Source organism: Bombus affinis, chromosome 10, assembly GCF_024516045.1.
Source record: "Bombus affinis isolate iyBomAffi1 chromosome 10, iyBomAffi1.2, whole genome shotgun sequence".
Lineage (NCBI taxonomy): Eukaryota > Metazoa > Arthropoda > Insecta > Hymenoptera > Apidae > Bombus > Bombus affinis.
The window spans coordinates 7,336,084-7,362,753 of NC_066353.1; the positions used below are offsets into that span (position 1 = coordinate 7,336,084).

A 26,670-nucleotide genomic window follows, 5' to 3' on the forward strand; every position below is an offset into this window, starting at 1 on the left:
AGGTTAGTATAACGCCATATTGATTCCATCCATCATCTGATTGGTCTACACAGATGATCATTGAACTGACTACTGCATCGTCTATTAGTTTGTACTTCACTGGTAATCCATGAACAGATGGATTTTACTAGGCGACGCCAATTAGCAGCTGGCAGCCGCAATAATGTCTGTAGTGGATAAAATTAAGCATTATCAGCGAAATATTGAAAAATGTGATGATAACGAGGATAGAGTATGTATTGTGCACTAATTTCCACGTTCTTCAACGTATACGATGATGCAGTTTTATTAATGTCGTTGAATTATAACCTCATAATGAAATCCAAACACGATTCACATCAATTTTATTTCTATCAATTTTAGCATTTATATATTTGTATGATATTGTTCATTATAATAAAAATTGTACTAATTTCAAATTGCTTCATATGTTATGGTCTTCACAGCTATAATAATTTTCCTCTATTATATTTTATTTATAATTGTTTGACAGGATAGTAGGTCGTAATTGACGTATTGGCTATAATATATTATTTCAATTGTGTTACAGATACTTCATTGTATTTCAAAACTATCTAATCTGCCTGTAACGGTGCAGCATCTTCAAGAAACTGGTGTAGGACGCACAGTAAATGCTTTGAGGAAATATGATGGTGGTATAGGAGATGCTGCTAAGGCGCTTGTTGCAAAATGGAAAGCAATGGTTGCTAGTGAAGGAACTAGTGAGGGTGAGGATGAAGATGAAGCATGTGTTCCTGATGCACCTGAGAGCTACAGTGACAGTCGTGAGTCTCCAAAACCTGAGGAGAGTTCTGAAAGGTATGATAGAAAAAAATATGACTTTTATATAATCTTAATGTATGAAATAGATACGTTGTATATACAACATTATATATTATAGCATGTAATAGTTAAATGTTAAAATAAAATATAAAAATTCATTTTATAAGATGTAAGATATTTCTTATAATATTAAACATAATAATATCTTTTTCTTTCTAATGGTATTTTTATTTTATTTTATTTTATTTTATTTTATTTTATTAATTTTTAATTATATTCATACACATATTTTAAGTAAATATGCATTTAACTAATTCTTCAGGCATAAAACTGAAGGAAGTGGAAAACATATTCATAGGCATAAATCAGAAAAGAATGAAATATCATGCAACAATAAATATACTTCTAAACATGAATCCAAATTGAAATCTGTTGAAGATCAGTCAATAAGTAATAATGATATTGCTAAAAATTCAAGTAGTGATCTAGAAAAACAAAAAAAGCATGATAAAACTAAACATAGCCATAAAAATGAATTGGGAAGTGATAAAAAATCTTCAAAGGATACTAAAAGTGCCTATAAGAAAGATGAAACACACAGTTCTAAACATCGTAGTCATAGTAGATCTAATAATACAGAAAAACATTCTAATAGACCTATGGATAGTAGTAACTTACTCAAAAGTAGCGACGAGGCTCATAAACGCAAAAGTGATGATTCAAATATTATGAACAAAGAAAGTAAACGAAGGAAAATTTCAGATAGTGACAGTGATGAAAGTAAATCTCATGTGTATCCTCATGTATCCTATAATTTTGAAAAGCATAGTAGTAGTGCTATATTAAATTCAGTTAAAACAAAAGAAGAGCCTAAGGATAGAGACATGTTAATTAAAAGTGAAATTAAGCATGAAAAGAAAGACTCTCATGAGAAATCAAAGAGCACCAGTAGTAAATATCGGACTGATTCATCTAGTTGTAAATTAAAACGGAGATGTGAAAAACAGAAATATAAAACTGATATACATACAAATCATAATAAAGATGAGACTAAACATAGTGATCAGCATTCTAATAAGGATTCTTCTGAATCAAAACATCACAGTTCCTCTTATAAGAAACATCATGATAAAAGCAAAAATAGATGTAAGAAAAAAGAGCATAAGGATGGGAAAAGTAAACACGAAAATAAAAGCAACAAAGATTCAAAGCATTTAAAACATGGATCAAAAGAATCAAAGGATTTGGTAAAAATGAAGCAAGAAATTAATGGAGATGAAGGAATAGATTGTCATTCAGGTTAGTTTATAAATATATTGTTTATAAATATTTTTATTTAACATTACCAAAAAAAAATGAATCTTTTATATATAGTTTCTAATATGTATAATATTTTATACCTTTCATCGTTATATCCATTTTATAATTTTTTAAATATTCAGCAAATTAAGTATCGATAAAATATTTATTTGTTTAATAAACTAGTTCTTTTATTTTATTATTTTAAATCATTATTTTTGAAAAGTGTTCTAAATAGTGTTTTTTTGTATACAGGTGCTAGTTTCGCAGAAGCATTGGGTATGTGTACGATGGCTCAGACATCTAAAAGACGTACTAACAACTCTCCAAATACAAGTACAGCAAAAACGTTCAAAGCAGAACAATCAACTGCAAGTAATAAAAAGATACCAATGAGAAATGAATCAACAAGTGATACTTCACAGGTACTTTGTGCTATATAATTAATAACATATTATATTACTTAAATTACAGTATATAATATAGTAATATAAATATAAACATAATGCTCATTTTCTATTATAGACACCATCTCTTTTAACAACAAATATGAAGTTAGAGCCATTAAGTGTAGACTTGGCATCTACATTACCAGAGATTAGCCCTAATTACAAGCCACTGCCATATATTAATCCTGTTTATCGCAAAGAAGAAGATAAAGCTCTTACAGATGTAATGTATGTTAAAAATCAAAGGTATGTTTTGTATTACTGTGAAGATATATACATATGATAGCAATATGTCCATTTTTAATTTTAATTTTAATTTTAATTGCAAAGGACGAAAGTATATTCAGGAAATAAATCTGGTTATACAACAGTACCAACTTTGTTTGAGATATGTACAAGGGTATTGATAGAGAATATCGATGGTAGGTTACTTATGACTTATTTATGAAATAACGTATAGCGATTATTCTATAAAAATATTCTCTAAGTATTTCTTTCATTTGTTATATGTAGCACTTGAATTTACTGGTGGTGTGCCTTTTGATATTATAAAACCTGTTCTTGAACGTGCAACAGCAGATCAGTTATTTATGTTGGAACATTATAATCCCTATTTGGTTGAAGACACAGATAAATTATGGCAATATCATTGCAATCGCGAATTTAGAAATAAACAAAGAGAAGAAATGGAAACATGGCGTGAGATGTATATGGTAGGTAGATTTAAAACGAATAATTCGCCTTATTTATAATATCTTAGTTTATTTCATATTTATTATTTCATATTCTTTTATTATTCGATAGCGATGTTTAGACGAACGAGAAGCAAAATTGAAAACGCTTACAGCTAATATAAAACAATCAATAGACAAATCTGTACCGGTAAGATCTACTAAACTTGCATATGTAGATAATGTTGTTAAACCTCCAAGAAATGTTCTTAAAAAGCAAGCTAAATATGGTACTGCAAATTCTGTACCTAATACTGCATCTACTATAAAAAAGAAATTAATTAGCGGTGGAGGACCAACAGCTGCTACAAATATTTCTGTTCCATCACCACCTGTATCACGTACAAAACCATGTAAGTATTTTTATACACGACGATAAATTACTGACATATTTTATAAGATATTATACATGTATATACAATGGAATATCCTGCATGGTTGAGGCATATAAAACAGGTCAGCTAAATATCTAGGCTGCTCTTGGTGATAAAAAAAATGCATCAGATTGAACTTGCTCAGCGTCGAGGGGTACATACTCTGATGTAAATAGCTGATGTAAATAATAAATAGATGACATAGATGATCGTGTAGATGGACGCGTAAAGGACATATGAAAGTTAATTTCGTTTTTTTGAATGGAATGATGTTCTCTACGTAACCATCTATAGAGCTTTTAAGACGCGTATAATGACCTGTGATTCAAGATCATTGGAGATAATCCAAGGTCAACTGATGACTATGACTATGAAAATAGTTTACTTTTAGGAAGTGATCGAACATTCCGGTGATTTATTTATCTAATAATACATTGCTACTGCATTATTGAAAAGCTATTGATATCAGATTATGTACCCCTCGATGCCAAGCAAGTTTAATCTCATGCATTTTTTCCTATCATTAATAGCAGCTGAGATATTCAGGTGGAGCTATTTCTATATGCATCACCTTGTTGCACATCGCAATGATTTTAATTTTGAAAAATTTATTATCTTTCATAGTAAATGTGTAGAAAACTATTATTTAGCATATAAAATATAGAATTGAGTTTTTTTTTTAGTAAAATAATGTTCGAAAATATTGTAATATTTTAACATAATTTCTTTTAATTGTTCATTGATATAGCAAAGAAAACAAAAGCACCACTAATGGCAAAAGCTCTACAGTTAATAAAGGGGCGATATAAACGGTAGTTCGTAAGAAATTGATTAACATTCAACAATTTAGGTAAGTCATACGTTATGTTACAATAGATGTTAAGTATAATATGTATAAATATTTTATAAGAATTTGTGTATTTCGAACAGAACATATTCATGTGAAGTTCGCATACTGCTTCAGGCATTCCGAGATTTACCAAATCGACTATGCCAAAATAATCGCCGAGTGCTTTTGTATCTACTGTCAACATTATAATCGTTTCGTCATTATAATCGTTCAGTTTCGTCAGTTGTACAGTAGAAAAGCACAAGTGTTGAGATTTCTTGATAAAGCGAAAATTCGAAACGTTTTGTTCCACATAAATTGAAAATTGTAATATCTTTATACAAAATTAATCGGTATAAATTGACAATTTCCAAAAAGGTATTATGACATTTAATATTTTTTATGTTTTGAGAGACACAAAGATCAATTGAAAGGTTTTACGGAGACAAAAAATTTAATTTCGTTCAATGTATTTTATTAATGATGTTATTTAGAAATAAAATAAGAAATTGTTATTCATAAGAAAATGCAAAACTACGTAAGTACATAATAAATATGTCCCATTTGTTGCTGTGATTCTCCAATTTTTTTAGATTACAATTGTAAATATTTTTTGCGTGATTTAGTGATGATATACATATAACAGTTTAAATGAATATTTTAAGAAGGGGAATGAAATTGCAGATAATTATCGATAGTGCTAAGAATGTAATACGTATTTTACATTCTTCCATGAGTTACAATGAATTTGGATTATGTATTCGTGACAGGGAAGCTGTTTTAGACTTATACATATGTATGTATATGTATATGAAGTTAAAATATATTTATAAATAGTTAATGAAATATCTAATGCATTATAAAGTAATTTCATTATCGCGAAGGGAAAGAAATAAAACTACTAATTATACTTGGAAAATTGTAATAACGAATTATTTTAATAATCAGAAGTAAACATAATCAGTTTATATCTATATTTAAAAGATCGCTAACGCATTTGATACGCTTGGAAATTTGAGGTCACAAAAAGGATTAAAAGCCTAGTTAGATCGATAAACAAACAAACATGAATACAGCGTATTAATATTTTTGTAAATGTTTATTTGAACAACAAATGATGATCGAACATTCTACAATAATAATGTAATATTTTAATAATGTAATGAATTGTAATTTGTTATAGATACATGTATGTAGCGCGAAATATTAATTTTTTTTTATAATTCCTATTATATAACATATAGTGGATATAGTATTCATATTGATTTAAATTATCTTTAATATATAATTGGCCGAACAAATTGTGATAATTTTGAACAAATTGTAAATTCCTTTAAACTAAATCGTGTTAAATTAACTAAATGATGTTTTTAAGGGTGTTTCATATTCTGTATTGTATTTAAGCAATTCTATGTGGATATATATAATGAAATAAAAAACTTAATCGAAATGTTAATTCGAACTAAAATGAATTTTGTTTAGAATAGAAACTAATTTTCTTTTAAAAACGTCATTTTCATAACAAATTACTCGTTTTGCTATTATTGAAATATATGTGTATCACAAAATTTTTAACGAGTTTTGCCAATGAATTCTTTGGACTTAACAGAGGTTTCAAGGGTGAATAAATTTTTGTCATGTAAAGTAATTAAAATAACATATAATAAAAACATGCTTGAAACATTATAAATAGTTTTACATCTGTTATAAATTCTTAAAGCAAGCAAAAAGTATTCCATAGACGCATTATATCTTCATTGTAATTAAGAAGAAGCAAACGTTTGATCAATTTGCATTATCATCGTTGCATGCAATTAATTTTAATGAAGTCTAGTTAATTTTTTAAATTAAGTAAGTTATTTTTTAAGAAACGTCGTGTCTAATTAGAGTATTGTGATTGATATTAGGATAAATGGTAATCATGTACGTAATCAATTTCATATGCACAGGGCCGGTGTAACCTTTTGCGGGGCTGGGTTCCGGTGAACGCGTTGAACCTGCCTTGCGTCGGTCCTGCATGTGCATATATAGTAACGTTTAAGATAATATATTTAAGTTGTATTTATGATATCAAATATTAGCGATTATGTAAAATATTTTAATTTTGATAGTAAACGTAATTTTAAGAATCAACATGTAGATAAGTTTAGAGAACCTCGAAAATCCGAAGGCTGCATACAACCATTTGCGTAAAATTTAAACGTTCATATCTATATATTTGATTCCGCCTTTACATCGATATTGTAACTTACGTTAATTCCTATACCTGTTTCGTTTTTATAATGCCGATTTTACTCTACCGTATAACGCGTAATACATAATCTAGACCGATATATATTATAAATGAACTATTTTACATACTACGTTTACGTTCGATTGCTTAGTACGTGTTGTGTGCTAAAATTTCAGGGTTTCAGTTTAGCATGTATCGTGCAGCTGAAACTAATGGATCGAAAATTCGAAAAGTTATATTTAAAAATACTTAACCGTAGAAAAATATCGCCACGTTAAGTTCCTTTAACTTTTTATACATCTACACCTACACCTATATATTTAGATCATAATCATCATTGTCAGTGATTATTATTTCTTGTATATATATATATATATATATATTTTGCTTGAGCAGTGGGTCAAACAATCGAAATCGGAATTGATATTTTCGAAAATTAGCGAAGACGTACATTAATGTATGATTACATTTTGTTTACATTTAGGTCTAATAATAATAGGAGAATTAAAGTTAAAAAATTTAACAAGTACATGTATGTTGGCCAAACATAGTTTATTGTATTATTCTCGATTATGCTTATTTACGATTAATTTTACTTAAATACAATAAATTCCTCATTATACAATTCCTATAATTTGTTAGATTTTCATCTCTCGAATTGAAAAGTTAGATTTGTACATGTATAATAAAAAGCAATAAAACAAATGTCTATCTAAAGCGAAAATACAGCATTTACACACACACATGTATGTAGTACATGTATATATATGTATGAATACTATATGCATTCATGACGTTCATTAATTAATATGACTAATTTATATAGTGTTAACGATTTAAATGTTAAAACGCTGCGAAAAACTTCTTCTTTACGGTTCGTAGATCAGTGAAATCGAAGGAAACGTAAGACGATTAATTTATCGTGATTAATAATATAATTGATTTGTGATCATTTGAAACGATTGAGTTAAAACGTCGCATTCATCGCAATCATTGTTAGATAGAAAATAATGTTTCTTTAAATATTACATAACTTATTTTACAATTTAGTGTACGTAATTAATATCAATAAACATCTTCCGATGGAAGTTTACAAATGCTTTTAGATTTATTCAAATATATAATTAAATCGCACAACGTGGAATATTTATTGCCACGTATATTATAGCTACGTTTATATTTTCTGTACTTAACAAAATTAAAATCTGTTTAGATAATTAGATCTATCTTAGGCAATATTAGGCGAAATATTCGTATATCTTTTATAACTAAAAGAATTAGAATAAAATGAAAAATAGAGTGAAATTATTATAAAATAATTGCTTATTTATCCAAGTTTTATATAGTTTATACATTGTTGTATCATTAATTCATCAAATATTACGCAAGAATCTAAATAGGATCATTTGACTCCAATAATTTTGATATCTTTGCCGCACGAGAATATCAAACGTAAGTTGTAACAATTACATTATCCGTTCCAATTGAAAATGACGTGAGCGATCATTAAGTACATGGTTATTGTCATAGCACTCGTCAGCATAATTGGAAAGCCTACCCTGAAATAAACGCATTGAAAATTATTTGGCGAAGTAATTAAATTATTATAACACGAAGAATGAATTAGCGACAGGCTCTTGTGAAAATGATATACATTTATGAGCGATTTAGTATTCAATCTGAATTCAAAATATCATTTACGATCAGAGTATACGGTATTTGATATTGGACTAGTTAATAGATATTTTGTACGATTATCATTATGTACGATATCATTTATTATCGTCTCGTGTAGATTAAAACGTATTAAAATATAAGTGAAATCAATTTTTTCATACGTATGTATAATGTTAAATTATGATATTTATATCGGATATTAGCCTTACGTTACGAACTTAATAAATAAATAAATGTTCGCAATTTAGGCAAATTTTTCAAAATACAACATGTTAAGTAAAGTATTATTAAATATCTGTAATAATAAACTAATAACTGTAGAGGTAAATATAACAAGTAGTTTAATCATAATGTATAATCGTTACATTATAATACTATTATCATTAATATTTTTTTTCGTACGTATTTTATTTCAAAAATCTATCGACTAAGATACGAATTAAGATACAAACTCAAAAATAAACGATTTGATTATTACTTATTTATAAAATTCGTAACGAAACGATGTATATCTTATTTTAACGTGTATCAGTAGTCTTTATTTTAAATGACGTAGTTATGTAATTAAATTTCCTCTCTATTTATAGATGTATATATATATTATATTTATTATATTAAATATTTCCTCTATGTATAGAAATAGAAAGTGTATAGGAGCGCACTTACTTGAAAAATTGGATAAAAGAGAATTTGTATCCATGTTGTTCCGCAACTCCTACGCAAACTACATTAGCAGTAGCTCCAATCAAAGTTCCATTTCCTGTAAATATTCCCATCCATTCAACTACATAAATCACATTAAAATTCGTCTCTATTAAATTCTTCACTTTTGCAAGAAAACATGAGAGTGATAACAGGAACATCATGGTTGTACTGTTAAATCGGTAAATTAGTTGTTTCTTTTACATTACGCTCTAGCCTATAGACAATTAAATTGATTCGATTGAAAAATAATTTCACAAAGTTAAATACTTAATCAAAATGTGGAACGTCAGTATTGATTTTTCAAGGCATTTTCCTCTAATTGCTATATTTGCTTTTCTGTATTTTGTAATCCTTAGAAGCAATCGTATATTTTTTTAAACAAAATGTTCATTAGATATTTCAATTTTCATTGCAAAAATATGGGCCATTATTTTTGTAAATACTATTATTGATTACGTTAAAGCGATTATCACGCAAATCCCTTTACCTCCCATACAAGCGCCGAAAGCTAAAGCCCATACCAGGGGCTGCAGTGGCAGTTTCAGTTCGTTATTTTGAGCCAAAGTAGTAACGACTCTTATCATCATCGTTGACAGAGGCACGTTGTCCACGAATGCACTTGCGAACGCTGACACCCAAAGCAGTAGCAATATAGCTACCGCTAATCGTGACTCTTCATTTACAGATAGGATTATTTTTTCTGTTTGTTTTCCTATCCAAGCAATTAGGCCCAGACGCGATAATGCCTGAAGCATAAAAGTTATAATTATTCAAAGTATTTACTCGATGTAGAAATTTTAGGTCAGAGATAATAATCAAACTCATTATGTTTATTCGTATGCTATTCTTCTTTATATCTTCTTTTATAGAAATGGTAAATGAGAAGAATTTGTAAATATATATGTATGTAATTAGGAATTTTATTATCATAAGATATTCTTTCCTATTTTTCTATTGTATGCATTTAAGTATATGTACGTATGTAGATATAGCATTACTGTTAAGCGTTTTATAAATATCATTTTTATACTCATCTTCCGCAAAATGTTTTAAAAGCAATAATATAGTAATATTATAGTATAAGTATATGGATAATTTCCGAGTATTTTATACCTCCATAAGAATAAATAACGATGCAAAAAATAACAAAGTGCTCCATTCTACGCGCGCCATGAGACCATCCAAATCTTCGCTGTCAGCTAATATTAATAACAAAAGGACGCCTAATAAAGCGGTCCAGCCTAGTGACAAGTGCAGATTTGGAATACTGTGCAGAAAAAATAATGTGATCACAAAGATCAACGTAAATCCAGATTTCACTAGTAACCACTTGTCTCGAATAGGATACTGCAACATAAAATTGCGATTAATGTAAAATTTAGCGATTTATACAAGTTTTCTTTCCGTTTAAATCTTTCTTCTATAATATTGTAATTAACTAAAGTAAACGTTGTAAATATTAGACAGATTGTACATATAACTACATAAATCATTGCACAATTAGATGACAAAAAGACAATTTAAATTAATAAGAAATAGAAAGATGCTGTATACGTGATTACATTAGTGGATATTTACTTTTTCCTGAAGTTCTTCGAGCGTGGTTTTGTATGTTTCAAGGGTGACACTGCCTATAATTAGCTTCTTTTTTAACTGCGAGAGCAATCGTTGAACCTTTTTCAGCAAAGTCTCCCTCACTAAATTTTCGTCTTTACTGTAACTCGACAAACTTGCCGCAGCTCTTTGCCAAATGGCAATTTCATGCCTTAATTCCTAAAACGATCGCATAAAGAAACCCGTTAGATACTTTTTATATTCAGCTACTTTAGCAATCTATGAAAATCGAACTTTGTTTTTGTCTCGTTAAAGTATGTAAAAAGTTTACGATCTAAAGGATTTAAAGCTTATTTATGATAACTAGACCACGGATGTTTATGCAAATTTGTGTTTTCACGGAAACAGAAGGAATAAAAGCTAGGCAGAAATTTGTCTCATCCTCTAAATAAATATTAAATACATATTCTAGCGACTACTGTTTGTATGTACATGCGTATTTTGGAGATTTTGTATGTCTTTCTTTGTATATTACTGTGTATTTCTATGTTTTTCAATTTAGACGTATAAAAATCCGCCGTCAAGAATCTAGAGATAACAAATGAGAATGTTCGTACCTGTACATCTTGTGGTTCGGCGAATTTAAGAACAGCTATGTCTCGGAAGATGAATCGCAGCTGAGCAAAAACTACAAGTATTACCAATATAACACCAATGCTCATGTGCATTGTGAATGTACTAAAATCGATACCCTAAATAATAAATAACAATATTACGTATCAACGTTACCGAATTAAATGTTATCATATGTATCAATATTATAATTCTTAATATTATATAATAGAAAGTATCTTTCAATTTCATTCTGTGAATTTTCACAGTTACAATTTCATTTTATTCGCAATTAAATATAATATGTTCAGTTTCATACTTTGTTTGTAAAATAAATGCTCGTACGGTATTTATGTTAGTAAAAAATTATTTGTATGTAAATTATATACTTAGTATATTAAGTAAACGTTAAAGCAACGTTAAAAGTAAAGTCGAGTCGAATCAATTATTATACTGATGTAACTTAATCCTTAGCGAAATATATGTAGAAATCGATATTCAAAGTAATGCTTACGTTGTTAATAACATCGCGATTCGATGTAATAATTACGTTGGGTGGATCGCCTATCGGTGTCATAGCACCCCCGATATTAGAATAAACCACCATCGATGTCAATATTGGCACTGGATTTATTTCCATTACTTCGCATAATCTAATGGTTACCGGTGTCATTAACATCACTGTCGTAACATTATCGAGGAACGATGAAATGAACGTTGTAAAGAAACATAGTGTACCTACGAGTGGCCACAGCTTTCCTGCAGTTATCTAAAGAAATTAAACGAAATTATGTTTGTAGCAGCGTATTTCAAATAGTGATATACGTATATAGCGATATATGTATAATGATATGTATGTACGTAGCGAAAAGATATTGGATATTACGTTATACGTAGATATAGGTAGATACAGGCTCCGGTCTAATAACATACACAAGCGGGTATAACGCGATTCTTTATGAATGTAGAACAATATTTCTCATATGAAGCTTCGTTTCCGAGAAAGTCGCTAATTACTTGGCTAATTACCGCCCGAGTATGAATAAAACAATTTATGTCTTTGTTTTCAAAAAAGTGGAGTTTGAACGTGTTTCGTTAAGAATTGGTTTAGTACACGCATATAGTAAATCTTCAAATTTATTTTATCCGGAAACAAAGGCTCATATTCATTTACTTATTACGTATATATATTTACTCATTTATGGAAATACATGTTAAACTTTAGTTTAGAAAATTGAACGTGTATGTATAGGATTACATTATCGCGTATGTAATTTATTTTGAATGGGAAACAATGCAATTGTTCGATATTAATACTTAATTGGATATACATATATGTAAGATGTATAAACTTGACGAAGCAAGCAAGTTACCTTGTAAGCATAGACTGCTAACCAGTCGAATACACCTGTCTCAGCGACTATGCCGACAAGTATCATCATTGAGAATAATAACAATAATGTATCCACATCTATCCAAGACATTAATTCATTCATAGTTGGTCTCTGGAAAAATATCCGACATATAATATTTCTGCCATAAGTGAACGTTTCTCTAAAAAATTTTCCTAAATATTCGTTATTTTTCTTCTTATATTACCTCGTTTATGGTTGCTAATATCGCGATAGACATAGTCGAAGCTAACATGGCTGCTAAAGTTCTATGTACAACCTACGAATACCAACCAATTATGAATTAAAATTATTTAAATCACATTTAAAAGCATAGATAATGAAAATCAAAATACTAACTAAATAACGAATAGATAGCTGTTAGCGGCTAATTACCTCGAATATTATAAGTATATATAATCCAAATAAGACTGCCGCAGCATACGCTATTCCATCATCTTTGTTCATTGACGATAAATCGTAACTAATAGAGACGGCAAAACTGGATTCTAGATTTGTTTTCAATTTAATTAATATCTCACCGCATTCTAGAGTACTGTAAAATATAAAATATTAAGATATATAAAATACGTGTATAATAGTAGTTTTGTATAATATTCGGAAGCATACTATGTATACTAGATACTATGTAATAAAATTGAATAAAATTAACATTGAATCAAATTTGACGAGTTGCGTGTTACGTGTAATGGAAAATTTGGTAGCATAGAGTACAAATAGTAATTTGATCGTAAGATTATTATACGTGCCTTTTGTCGATATTTTCTAAATTAAAAATTTTTTGCTGCCTCTGTCCAGGAAATACATCTATCAATTTCTCCGGAAGTATTGGTAAAATCCATACATCGCTTATATTCTATATATGCGAAAGATCACGAATTATTCTTTATTTAAGTATCAATTTAGATATTAAACATAATATAGCGTGATATTTGTAACTGTACTATGAATGTATTATTAAGAGAAATTTTTAGTTAAAAAAGAAACGTATCTCCAGATGAAAATGAAAAAAAGGTTCGTTAAAGATATAGAATATAACAATTGTCTGTCATGTAAATTAAATTATATACGTATATTTACCTTAATCTCTTCAGATCCTAATAAAACTTGATTGGTATTATTTGCCTGACCGACGAGTAGTTCTAACCATACCATTAAATATCTATCAGATACATTTCTGTATTCTACCGGTTTCATTTTTATTGGTGGAAGTAATGACCCTTCTATCATTAAATTGATATGCTTACTAGGAACTTGACCAAACATTTTGTAGCCTACGAAAATTTAAAGATTAACTTAACAGTGACAGTCGTTCTCTCGTATGATACTGAAATTGAATTTAAGAATAATTCGTGATCATTTTCGTGATAAAAATCGTTTAATAATATTGTACGATGCAATAATCTATCCATCCAGTGTTTCGAAAAATATGTTTATGCCTTTATCGTTTTAATTATTTTAATAATTAACCAAAATTGTAAAGAAAGGGATACTTTTTATTTGTCCACTAGGTATTGAAATTTGGTGCAACGCTTCGATCCTTTCGCTCTTAATTATCAGTATTAGCTAGAATGAAAAAATACAATAATCTTATACGATATCTATTTAATCGAATACCAGTAGATATACACAGAATATCAACATATAGTTGTATAAATCAAAAATATTTTTCTCCGTTTAATGTATTTTTGTATTTTAAACTGCACCAATTGTTAAAATTACGCTTATCTCCGCGATTAATTATTTTCTTTTCAAGTCAAAGCTTAATCATAGAAATGTCTTTTAATACACTTATAATTTGTTTTAGTACTATTACTTACAGTGAATATTAGCCAACAGCAACATAATAAGATTAACTTGATATAACGATAAAGCTTTTGTTTCGTTTCGTTGGTCCCTTGTGTAATTGTAACATCGTTATTTCCATCTTCATCGTCTTTTCTACTTTTCATTCTACGTGTAACATTCAATAAAAATATTATTCATTTATTTATATAAACTAATTCTCGTTATTAATATACAATATCATAATCCCAAATAATTTATCTTGGGTAAATATTTCAACTGTGTTTGTTATTGAGTTAACTGTGTTTATTACTGTTTTTGGCGAGGAAATAATACTTAAACAACGATTCGACTCACTTATCAAATGAAATATAATGTTTTATATATTTTTCCATATTACGTAATACATACATACATTCTATCATATAAATTCTTGTACTTGAAATTTACCATAAATACATATGTATATACACGTTCTATTTACGAAAACAGGTGTTTTTAATCAAAAATACTGTTTTTTATTTACGCTATATTTTACAATTTTAATTTAAACGTTAAAGGAAAGATCTTGCGTCACTTACTTATGTGGCAATGCAGACTGTGTCCCAAGAGACATATTTACTACCAGACAGTCTTTCTTCGCTTCATCCAAAGATCTGCAATAGATTATTATTATTATTTGATTCGAACGTTCACGCGTGATCTACTCTTTAAAATAAACTAATGAAATGCTGGATATATTAAAAAAATATACATGTACGTATACTCTATCAAAAATATAAAACATAGAACGCATTATCATTCGATAATCAAAACATAGCAAACTATCATAGTATCTAATATGTATAACGGGACATGTGCTTTAATGTTCGCGGTAGCCACTTCTTTATGTTATTCTTTTAACAATGCACGTTTAAGGAATATTCACCTTCCTTCTATAGTTTGATGAACACGATCATATTCCCTTTGAAAAACTGCCAAACTAGGATCTAAACGTATCGCTTCTGGTAGTTGACTCCAAACACGGAGTACCTCTTCTGGGATTTGGCCGAGTATTATCGAACTCGTAATAGACGATGGAGTTACTGTAATGTAACGGATGTCATAATGTTCATTATGGATCATAATCTATGTTGATATCGTATATTCATTATTATGAAACCGTGGAAATTGAAACTGAATTAAACGAAATTATAATATCTTGCACAAGCATGAGAATCTTAAAGCGTGCGAATAGTAACTTTACAGTATGAAAAAGAAGAAAATAATGGAAGCAAAGATTTCAAATTAAATTGATAAAAGAATCAATTACATTGTCCTTAATGTACTTTGATATATGTCAAGGCGTGGATGTTACTGTGATGTTACCTGGCGTACCACGACTGCATCGAGATCCTTTCCTGAGGAACGACGGTGTCCGCAATCCTATCTCATCTTCGCTTGTATCTTCTTGAGACATTGCGAATCAATATGAACGATCGCTAATCAATGAAAATTAATTAGGTAATATGTATATTTTCGATATTGCATGATACCAGCAAACGTATATATGTATGTATCTATTATATATTACATATAAGATATAGCCTCGATTGTTAGACAGCGGAGATATAAGATTATTTACCAAAAGAAAAGTGTCCACTTTGATAATAAAAGCCAGCGCTATATTTCATAATACCATACACGATCTTGGAGAAAACATTTATTCGAAGAAAAAGAAAAAAATTCCAAAAAATTAATTAGAAAAATCACTTACAGCAAAGGATTGAAATGTATGGTATATAAATTTGTTTCCGTAATGTTTGACGTCGCAGTTGCACTGCGGTTGATGAATTTTCACAAAATATGGTACATTTTAACTTTAATCCACCACTGTACTCTATTTATGTACGGACGGGAAGACTAAGAACATGGAACTACGTTTGATATATATGATGCTAAATTGTAAATATAATATCTTGTTCTTGTTGGGGGTCATATTCAATGTTTACGTCTTTACATGTGTAATATACATATATACATACGTACGTATGTACATATTTACTTATAACTCTGTTTAGTTTATGTTTAATACGAACTACCCTGCATCTAGGTCGGTTGTAATTACATTTTTCAGCATAAAAGTATGCAAAATTTTGTTAGTGCCTATTATAATGTGTACTTCGAAGAATTAAATAAGAATCGAATAAAATATCACCATTAAAATATGATAAAGTATGATAAGGGATTAATTTTATTAAAACTTAAACTTCTAATATGTATATCGTAACTATATTATAATAGTAATTTCTTGGTTTAGTCATAAGCAATCCTCAAAAATGAGACAAGTACAGCAACGTGAAGAAGTATTCCAAGATACTGTAAAACGCACACTTTCAAGGAATATGGCTGGTCTGATCTTGCCTTTATTTTGATCTTGGTGCTACTGCAAAATTGAAAAAGAAAGAAAAATTGAAACGTAATATTTATCATACGAACGCTATCGGAATATTAAAACTTATTTGATTCTATATCAAGTAGATACTACAAAAGAGAAATACCGATTTAGTATTGGTTGGTACCTGATCGATATCGGTTTATGCGAATCGGTTTATATCGAAAAACAAAGAAGGAAATTTCTACGTAAAGTGATTTTGCGAAAACATATTTTATGTACGTGTTACTAAAAATAAATAAATAAAAATACATCTAACACATAAGTATAAAAATATCGCGTTAATGCGTATGCGTAATAATATTATGATAATTGTTTGTTCTAATGTTAATTAAAAAAGAAAGTGTGTTTATCATTTGTACAATACCCAACGCGATACATTTCACGAGAAGAAAGTGCTTGGGGTCTAATTCGCCACAAAATTTCGTAAGCTGCGACTTCACCAGCTTGGATCGCACCATCTACCGTTCCAGGCCAATTGATAGCGTATTCGCTCGAGGCAAAGAAAATTCTTACAAAATAGATAAGTTTTATTAGAAACAAATACGTTTTCCGCTTATCAAATCAGCGTTCATTTTACTCGAGAGGTATAATGATTCAATTATTAATAACAAGCACGGCATATCGTATATTTTACGTTAAGAGAAATAGTAAACCAAGTATGTAAAAAAAGATATATAGCATACGAAATACTAACAAACTTGGAGTTATTTTTATCACCGAATTAACGAACCTAAAATTATGACGTAACCTTTTCCACTTTTGGATCTTAGTCATTTTCTAATCTTATGACACACTCAATGGTAATTAAGTTCCTTCCTTACTAGCAAAAATGAATATGCTTTATCTTTGATTACGTTGATATTTAAAAGCATTCTCATACCTTTCGTAAGAAGCTTCTGTATGATTAATATAATCCTGAATGGAAATGGGCTTCAGGACACTCATAGGACAACCAGGTTTCATTTCATCATTTATCAACGACTGATCGTATTCTTTGTATCGTAAAAATCTCGATGCTTCGACACTTTCGTAACAATCTTCTAACGTGTCAAACAGTCCTCTCTTATGTGTTTGTTCGAGATTAGGTTCGGCCAGAAACCCAGCGAACATAATTCCTTCCGTGTTGCCTAGAGTTGCATCGTAAATGATGTTTAAATTGTTACCAGAATCCCAAGTGGTGATAATATCCTTTGTAGAATTAGATCTCCAAAATGGCTTTTTATAAAATACATTGAAAAACACATTTTCTGCCGGTGTGTACAATGTTTCGATATTTATTGAAGAGAGAGGTGGTTCGATAATGATATTGTTTTGCATCGATGGAGGTATCGCAATAACTACGAATTCGCATCTGTAAAAAATGATACTAATTAATCGTACTTAAAGTTATATACGTACAATGACTCACCAAACTGATTTCGAGACTTGTTATACATAAGCTTTATGTATGTACATAATATGTACTTATTTTGGGTGTGTACGTGTGCGTTATGTTATATGAAACATTTTGAAATTTCGTTATTAAAGCGTAATGAAACACGACTGTCGTTATTATATTGATCAAATTTGTGTTAAATTTGAAAATGTATACAAAAGTTACATAAAAATTATTGCGAACATACATTTGGTGAAGAATTAGTATACCTACAACAGGAATAGTTGTCTTAAAAGTAGAATTAGAAAAGTAGGATACAGATGGTGTCACAAAAATGTGTTTATATAATATACATAATGCAATCAGTAAGACTGTTTAAATATTTTGATAGTTTCTGCGAAGTTTGCAATATACGTATAAATATCTTTTAACTTTTCTATACGTGTTTAGATTAACGATAATGCTGGCGTATTACACTGTTAATCGTAATGTCATAAAATGTATATTTATCTCACTGTGTATATGTATTTATCACTAAAGACACGTGCAAGATAGAGCTACTTGCGCATCGTTTCAATTTCTTCGATCATCGATTTCTTAAAAAAAATATATACTTATTTTTGAATTATTAAGATGTATACCTGAAGTAATTCCTTGTCGTAGACACATAAGCTCGATCATCATTGAATGTAATTTTACTAACTGGCTCTACGTATTTTATTTTTCCATGCTGTCGTAAGATATTCTTTAATAGAATATGCGTGATCTTACACATACCATCCTGCAGAAACACAGTACGAATATTACAAACAATTAATCAAGGTAGGAGTTTTTTTTCCAAGTAGAGGTCAATAACTTATCACAATTTTGTTGAAATATCTATACATTTTACAAAAATGATCGTGTACGAATTCTATTCGTAATTTACGTGACATTATTATTCACGATATATGTATAGCGTAATCTCTTACTTGCACGAAATATCGATTACTATCACCTATCATAATTTTCAATCGATTTAAAAAACCTGATGCTCCGTTCAGCATAACGAAAAACCAAAGTGCTGAGACGTTGTCGAGGTCTCTTACAGCTGTGAAAAATTATAAACTGTTTATTCATTTTCTGTTCAATTTGAATTTTCTTAGATATCTTAGATATCTTTCGTCGCAATTACTACGTTACTTGTTATTTTTCATCTTGAAATTTACAAATTACGGATATTATTAGATTTTACTATTATTTAGTTATTACGTTTCGGTAATAAATTCGTTCGTCCTTCACGATTGTCTTTACATTTCGAAGAATGTAAAAATACGCGTATTTGAATATTTTGGTGAAAGATATACGTATATTAATAAATAAATAGGGTAAGTAAATTATTTCTTGGTTACAGGTAGACTTTATATTATAATAACACTTGATATGCTCTTTTAAGAAAGGACGAATAAACTTGCTACTCCGCCTACTATACCTACATATATACCTACATACATACATATGTAAAGGTATATATTTATATGTTTTATAAAAAGAAGAAATAAAATTGTTTAGTAATTTTTGCTAAAAGTTTGAAAGAAATGTACCGCATGTGCTGCAAATATATGCTCGACATAGTGATCGTGCATACGGGAAATAAACGATTTTACGTAGTAGTTGTTCAACACTTGTCTCGGCAAGATACTTAGCTTCTTCTTCGTTGCCCGTATAATTACTAAATTTTGAGTTTAATACGCCTTCTTCGATCTAAGTGAAAAATAAATATATTCGCATGATATATCGAAACTACAGTAAAGTGAAATATTTTAATTAATTTTATCGCTCGTGATAAGATATCGAATATTTAAAGTTAAGTATAGTAGATATATCGATTTATGTTACCTTTCGAAAAAAATCGTGGACCTCGGCTCCATAAAATTTCGGTAAAATTTCAAACCATGTATCATTCGTGTACAGTACTTTTTTGTTCGTCCCGTTACGAGATGCCTGATCAATTTTTATATGTAACCTCTTCACTAGATCAGTCACATGTTTTTGCAAGGAATTGGCGTGATAAGTATTGCTAAAGCTTTTTTGTAAAATGCGCCCTCCTATTTCACCTAATTTTAGACAAGCCTAATAAATATATTTGCAACAAAGATGGCATTTTAAAAAGTTATCGTAGGAAGGATAATTTGTAAATTTTAATGTTTTCCACCCATGATAGCCTTTAAGAAGGGTTAATAATAAATATAACTTGCTGAAAATAATCATAGATATATCATATCGAAGATCTTTATATTTTCTGATTTCAAAAAATATTTACTATTTGCTTCGATGACTAATACATCTAACCCAGTTTCTTTCCTCAGAATGTTATATGCGCACGTAAGACCAGCTAAACCTGCTCCTATAATTATAACATCGTAATCGTTCTCATCCTCTCTAACAGACTCCTCATCGGCAAAATCGGCAGCCATGTGTTTCCCGTTGCTATTTTAGTATTTATAGTTGTTTAAATGGAAACGGAGGGAAGAATTGCGGTAATTTTTCCGATTTTATCTGAAGTTGACTGCTTAAACGCTTAAAAGAGCACCTGTATCGTAATAATAAAGAAGAAGCGTCTCGTGAGTTTAATTCAATTGCTGGCTTCGTTTATAGCTCGAAACAGTCTATAATACATATATCTGATTCTCTATTCTGATATCTTTGATTTCAAAATCAGAGTTCTATTTTCTATTACGAGATCGTTGCAGTTCAGTTAATAACGATACTAATATCGCAGTTAAAGCGATCATTACCGACTACTAACCACTAATTGCAAGTAGCGATTTAGTCGCGTTAAAGAATGTATTTCGCTCTTAGTTGAAATCAATGAAAACCACGAACCTTGTTACGACGATATTTTTTATACGAAACGAAACGAATCAATCTGCCCGCTGAAAATTTATTTTCCTTATATATTAACGCTAGACTATTTTATGTAAAATGTTTCTTTCTGTTGATACAGCGACGCTACCAACTAGAACGAGAAAATCTACAAAGACGTACGTATCGTGCTTTTCTCCTTTCAATTGTTTTCAAAAGTCTACTACAATACTATCGACTATCACCGATGAGATGTAGGTAATGGATAACGGATTTCTCTCTATCCTGACTGTTACCTGACAATTTCATCGCGCTAGCAAAATGACGCGAACTTTCACGTACAAATTCCAATACGCAACAGCTCAAAAATAACGGTCACCGTCGTCTCGAAGCAGTCAGTCCCTTGATAATTCAAGCAACTTTTAACTGCAACCTTTATAACTCCCGCGATGGCCACCTCCTTTCCCACCCCCTGTATTCCCCTTCCTTCCGGTTCGTCCTAGAAGCGTTACTTTCTTCCACCCCCTTTACGACTGGTCTACTCTCTCTTTACGGAGCTGTACATCTTAAATAATTGATCCTAACGTAGTTGCCAGTGTTTTTATAACTGTTTTACCGCCGGCTGTTGCCGCTGTGATATACATTATTTAGCCGTCGGTTTTTAAACTTAAGTCCCTGGGCATGGAGGTGTGAAAACACCCAAACAACTATCGGGGATGCGCGTGTGCCTCTTTGATAAAAGTATACGATTCCGAGCTTCGTTAATCCCCTTCTTGGGTGGACGCGTCGTAAACGTTGCACGGCTTTCTTTCAATTCAGACCAACAATTAGATTTCCTATTCCTATTTCATTTCTCGTTTCTTTTAGGGTCAAGTTCTCCAGCTTCTGTTTCATATCCGTTTACCACTTTGTGCTTTACATATTGTACAGTTTTCTTCTTAATCCGTTAATCAGGTCATTCCTTAACTACAGACTTTCATAATCATGGATAATAGTTAATAGTTAACAAAGGCAAATTAATTTTAGTCCGCTTTATTATTTACTATATTTATCTGGTATCAATCTAGACATTCAAACTGTATTTTACCAATTCTAATTTCTGAAAATATGAATATAAATGTTGTTTGTTTGCAACAAAAATGAAACTTCGCGATAAAAGATGTAAGATATATATGTAGGTATAAATCACCGTTGGTATTAACATCGTAAATCTTTCTATCAATTTAGAGGACCTTTCTTAACCAAATTCATAATTTAGAGATTAAGGAATCCGAAGATAAAGAGCTTATCAAGAATTTGATAATATTATCTGCAAGGTTCGACAGTTACAAACATCGATTTTATTATTGTTTACTGGTTTTTAAAAATCAGTTTAATCGTCTCGTGATATTCTATTACACGTAGCTATGATGACGACGAAGAATAAAATCGTTTGCAATTCGAATTGTTCGTAATTTTTTAATTATGAACGACGTCGTGAAAAATTAGCAAATATTCGGATACTTTTCCACGGATTCAATACTTTCAACAAGTATTTGTTTCGCAATAAGCAACGAGCAAGTATCTTTCGTCAAAATCATTCGACAATTTCATAATTTCCATGTTTCTTTCACCGTGTTCTTTTCTCTGTTTCTCGATACTTTTTATTCACAGGATTACTTGTTTTTTTTTTTAGAAAAACCCAGAAGAGGCTGCGTTGGAGAGAGCAGCTTCGCCAGGGGATGCAGCTAGTTGGTCGCGAGCACCGCCACTTCCGGCAAGAATGAACTTTCCGAATGCTGAATGCAACGTCGTTCTCTTCTGGAAAGCACTTTGACAGAGCCCCACGGGTACATTACTAGGATTGCCGCCACCAATTGAACTCCCCCGACTCGCCGTTCATGGTTCAGCCCGGGCCTCAGCTCCCTTATGTCTGCAAACAGAGCCGCCCGAGGCGACACCGCCGTTCAGTCAATCGCTCGATTCAGAAACGATGAAGCAACTTGCAGATTCTCCATTGTTGACGGTATTTGACTTAGCCGCGCGTTGCGTTGGTTCGTTGGCTGAGCGCTGATCTGCATAATAGCCATTAAACCCGAAAGGATTCGAACTCGCACGGCAACGCGACGGGATAAGTTTTCGAGCCAGAGTCAAGCAGCCTGATTAAGTCTCCTCGCGCGAAACTTGGGCACGCTCGTTGTTACTTAGCTACTAGGGAGAGAAATTGATTAGATATTTTAGCGGAACTTTGGTCGAAATTTTCTTTGACCAAAATCGTGTTTTTTTCGACTGATCGTGAGTTAGCGACAACCGCCGGATTCGTTGTTACATTCGTCTGTTCGGTTTGCCGGAGAATAATCGATTTCCGAAAGTTTGCTTCTCTCTGGTCCCCTACTGCTCTTTCTATTTTATATTGGGAAATATTTTTCTCCCTTTATCGTATAATACGCGTACGAAGGAAAAATCATAGGTGGCGGAAAGAACGAACGATCTCGTATGATACGAATTGCCGACGAGTTCGTGTAAAAGAAATTCTATTATACCGGAAGGGGCTGGAGGCCGAGGTTACTGTGAGAAGTTCTCGTCAGGTACCGCTTGCAGCCGAATATATGGCCGAAAAGAGGTTACAGATTGCGTATTACCGAAATCCACTTTTCGAGACGGCGAGCTCGATTTCCGGTGGAAGGTGGTTGCTAACGCACATGGTTGCTCATAGTCTCGCTTTATACGACCGAAATTCCGACTAAGATGCAAGAGGACACAGAGGGCAGCGAGATGGAAGAAGCAAAGTAGCGGCGGAGAGGGCGGGCGGTACACAGGAGGAAGGGAGGAATTCGTAATATAGAGGGCCGCTCTACGACCCCGTTGGGAGGAATTCCGGGGTACGTTTTAAATTGCTGCATCCCCAACCTCCTTGTTTATGTATGCTACCGTGTTTCTTATTCTTGTGCGGCAGCGAAGGAGAGAGCGCGCGCCGCCCTAACTTTATGTGCACAGTGCCGGCATAAGTATGCAATCTATGCGTTGGTGTGACCGTATCCCTGTCTGCGTGATCGTACACGCGAAAGCGCGAGGTCTATGTATTCCACGAAGGGAAAGGATGTATGAGTGAGCGGCGCGTACACGCGATCGCGCACCCTTTACACCAGTTTCTATGTGGCCGCGTGTATGTGTCTGTATTGTACGGTGAAACGTGGTCCTACGTTTCCTCGCACTCGCACCGTGCCGCTGCTACAGCCTCTCCCCACGATCCGGCCGCCGTTTTCTCCCGTGAATTCTTTTCGCCTTCCGAACCAGCTCCACGCTCTTTCCTTTCCTCCTTATTCCCCAACTTCAGACCCGACTTCAGAGCTACCCCTCCTGCTATCTACGGTTGAGTTGCGTCGGTTGCCTTTACCATGTATCTATCTTTCTTTCTCTCTCTCTCTCTTTCTCTATCGCCAACCCTCTTCCGTTCCATTCCTACCTTCCGGCCTCAATTGCTGTAATCTATGGCCTATACTGGTGGATTTAACCGTGGAATTGAGCCACGGTGATTTGTACGGTTTATTAATATTGCATCGGTGTCGGGGATGGAACTTGGCCATGGGTTTTCATAGATTTTCAACGACGACCGGATGATTATATGCACGTGAACGGATTGGGATATCGAGTGGTCGCGATGCACGGTTCCACCATGTAAACCAATTTTCTGACCGTGCAATTGCGGACTCGTTTCGGCGAATGTTCTTCTATCCTGCAGCGTCGGTGAAAGCTACGGAATATTTATAAGGTTTGATAGATGTACTTACAGCAATTTTTTAAACTTTTTTTTTTATCCTCTGAAAAACACGTTAAATACGTTACATTTCGGAGAATCCGACGTTACCACTTACACCGTAAACAATTGTATTTCGTTTGATCGGGGTTTTGCAAAAATTGCGTTACTACGTTTTATCGTATAGTTTCTCATAAATATCGGTAGAATCATAATCGTGATTCGTAGCAAGTGGCGGAAAAACAATAACTGATAGAACGTATCAATCCGTAGCATCGAGTAAATATTTATCAACGTTCTATAGATTGCACTCTCTTGGGTTTAGGCTCACTCGTTATTTCGCTCGTGCTTCGTGTTATAGGAAATAGATTATTGTGCTGTGGTTTCATTGGCAGGAAATCACGCTCGAAGCCAATACGATCCTGACGTGCATCACTATGACAGTGATAATACAACGAATATTATCATAATTTTGTGATATCAGCTCTCTTCACTTTGCTGGAGTTTGACAGCAAACGATCTTTCTTTGTACGAGTAATTAGAGATTGTATTGATGGAAATAACAAATTTATAACCTACGATAATATTACAATATATTCTGTGTAAAGAATAGATACACACGTTTTCTCGTTGAATGTACTTTTTTATTTTTTTACTTTTCCTCTATAAAATTCACGAAAAATGGAACAGAGAACGGGGAATGACGCAATGATAAATACGATTCATCTTATGTGAACAAATATTTGATATTTAATTGAATCTCAAGTAACACGTATAGAATATTCTTCTTTGCCAAATTTACACTCCGTCAAAGTTATTAGTAGGGAATTTTAATATATAACGTTGATGTACTTACCTGTGTTCACGCGTACGCGTAACTTTCTAATTTTTACACGCGCGTACATTTTATTTATGATGTTTACTAAATGAACGAACAAATAAGCCAAAAGATTATCAACAACAAATTTTATTTGTTGTGACACTGTACGAAAAACTATTCTTTATAAAATGTTGAAAGACTGATTTCGAATAAATTTGAAGGTAAAGTGCGTTAAAATGTGTGCGTGTATCGAAAGTTTCATCCTTAAAAACTAACTTTTAAAATCCGATTCTAACAGAGACAAAGTCTTCCGATGGACAAATCTTAGGACTTTAATAAGTTTTAAACTTATGAACAGCTGCGACGAAACTTGGCAAGAATATCGGTCCATTAAAGTGCATAATGGTGCACTTTCACGGGTGATTATTTGTTCCTAAAGGAATATGTATACCGAGGGTAAGAAGGTTAAAAAATTTTTTTTTCCATTTCTTCGTTTCTATAACTCGATGAAAAATATTTTAGAAATACAAAAATATTCCTTTATTTTGGTACGACCGTCTTTATTCTCTCGAACAGTTTCTTTTAGAAACACTACAAGCAAAGTATTTTAAACGGATCATAAGGATATAAAAGCGGAGAACAAAAAATTATTCAATGAATTTTTGAACACGATTATTAACGCTTGATAATTTATGGTATTTCTAGGAAAACTAAGACCAAAATAACTAGAGATCGAAAATAGAAAGGAGAAGGAAATGCGCGAACGCGTACGATGAGAGGATACGTGGAGAAAGTACGAAAGAAAGATAATATTCGAATAAAACGATTACGATTGGAAAGTAATCGTAATATTCTTAATTCGTTATTTTCTTAAACGTAATTTCATTATTTTCTTTTCCAACGTAGTATCCTCGTTTTTCAGATATTTTTTTTCGCATATTATCAACGACGTTCGATCGGTCGATTCTTATTTTTCATTAATAACATTTAATAGAGATATTCTCACTTTAACGTA

At 31.5% G+C, this 26,670-nt stretch overlaps 3 protein-coding genes across 6 annotated transcripts; 1 reads left to right on the plus strand and 2 right to left on the minus strand.

The window, feature by feature from the left end:
• The first annotated feature begins 94 nt into the window (after positions 1-94).
• LOC126921100 (transcription elongation factor B polypeptide 3) lies at positions 95-25,470 on the plus strand. Of its 4 annotated transcripts, XR_007712234.1 has the most exons (11): positions 95-232; positions 551-819; positions 1,106-2,082; positions 2,338-2,507; positions 2,608-2,777; positions 2,862-2,953; positions 3,045-3,244; positions 3,336-3,615; positions 4,385-4,486; positions 18,996-19,077; positions 22,775-25,470. XR_007712234.1 is itself a non-coding variant. In XM_050732346.1 (10 exons), exons 1-9 carry the CDS (start codon positions 164-166, stop codon positions 4,450-4,452), a joined length of 2,295 nt encoding a protein of 764 aa, XP_050588303.1. In that variant the 5' UTR covers positions 95-163; the 3' UTR covers positions 4,453-4,486; positions 22,775-25,470. The 4 variants fall into 4 exon arrangements, 3 of the variants coding, with proteins under 3 accessions (XP_050588303.1, XP_050588302.1, XP_050588304.1); XM_050732346.1 differs by lacking the exon at positions 18,996-19,077; XM_050732345.1 differs by lacking the exons at positions 18,996-19,077; positions 22,775-25,470 and adding an exon at positions 4,567-6,598.
• Positions 7,232-16,348, minus strand: LOC126921098 (P protein-like). The gene is made up of 18 exons (XM_050732341.1): positions 16,200-16,348; positions 15,812-15,924; positions 15,372-15,528; positions 15,025-15,099; positions 14,479-14,611; positions 14,152-14,224; positions 13,739-13,932; positions 13,408-13,514; positions 13,034-13,193; positions 12,846-12,917; positions 12,620-12,751; positions 11,761-12,015; positions 11,252-11,386; positions 10,659-10,853; positions 10,194-10,427; positions 9,568-9,826; positions 9,042-9,135; positions 7,232-8,257 (listed from the first exon to the last, which is right to left on the minus strand). The coding sequence occupies exons 2-18, from the start codon at positions 15,900-15,902 to the stop codon at positions 8,170-8,172; spliced, it is 2,454 nt and encodes an 817-aa protein (XP_050588298.1). The 5' UTR covers positions 15,903-15,924; positions 16,200-16,348; the 3' UTR covers positions 7,232-8,169.
• LOC126921283 (amine oxidase [flavin-containing] B-like) lies at positions 17,721-20,711 on the minus strand. The gene is made up of 6 exons (XM_050732739.1): positions 20,558-20,711; positions 20,134-20,351; positions 19,902-19,998; positions 19,227-19,345; positions 18,897-19,036; positions 17,721-18,231 (listed from the first exon to the last, which is right to left on the minus strand). The coding sequence occupies exons 1-6, from the start codon at positions 20,709-20,711 to the stop codon at positions 17,721-17,723; spliced, it is 1,239 nt and encodes a 412-aa protein (XP_050588696.1).
• Positions 25,471-26,670: the final 1,200 nt, after the last annotated feature.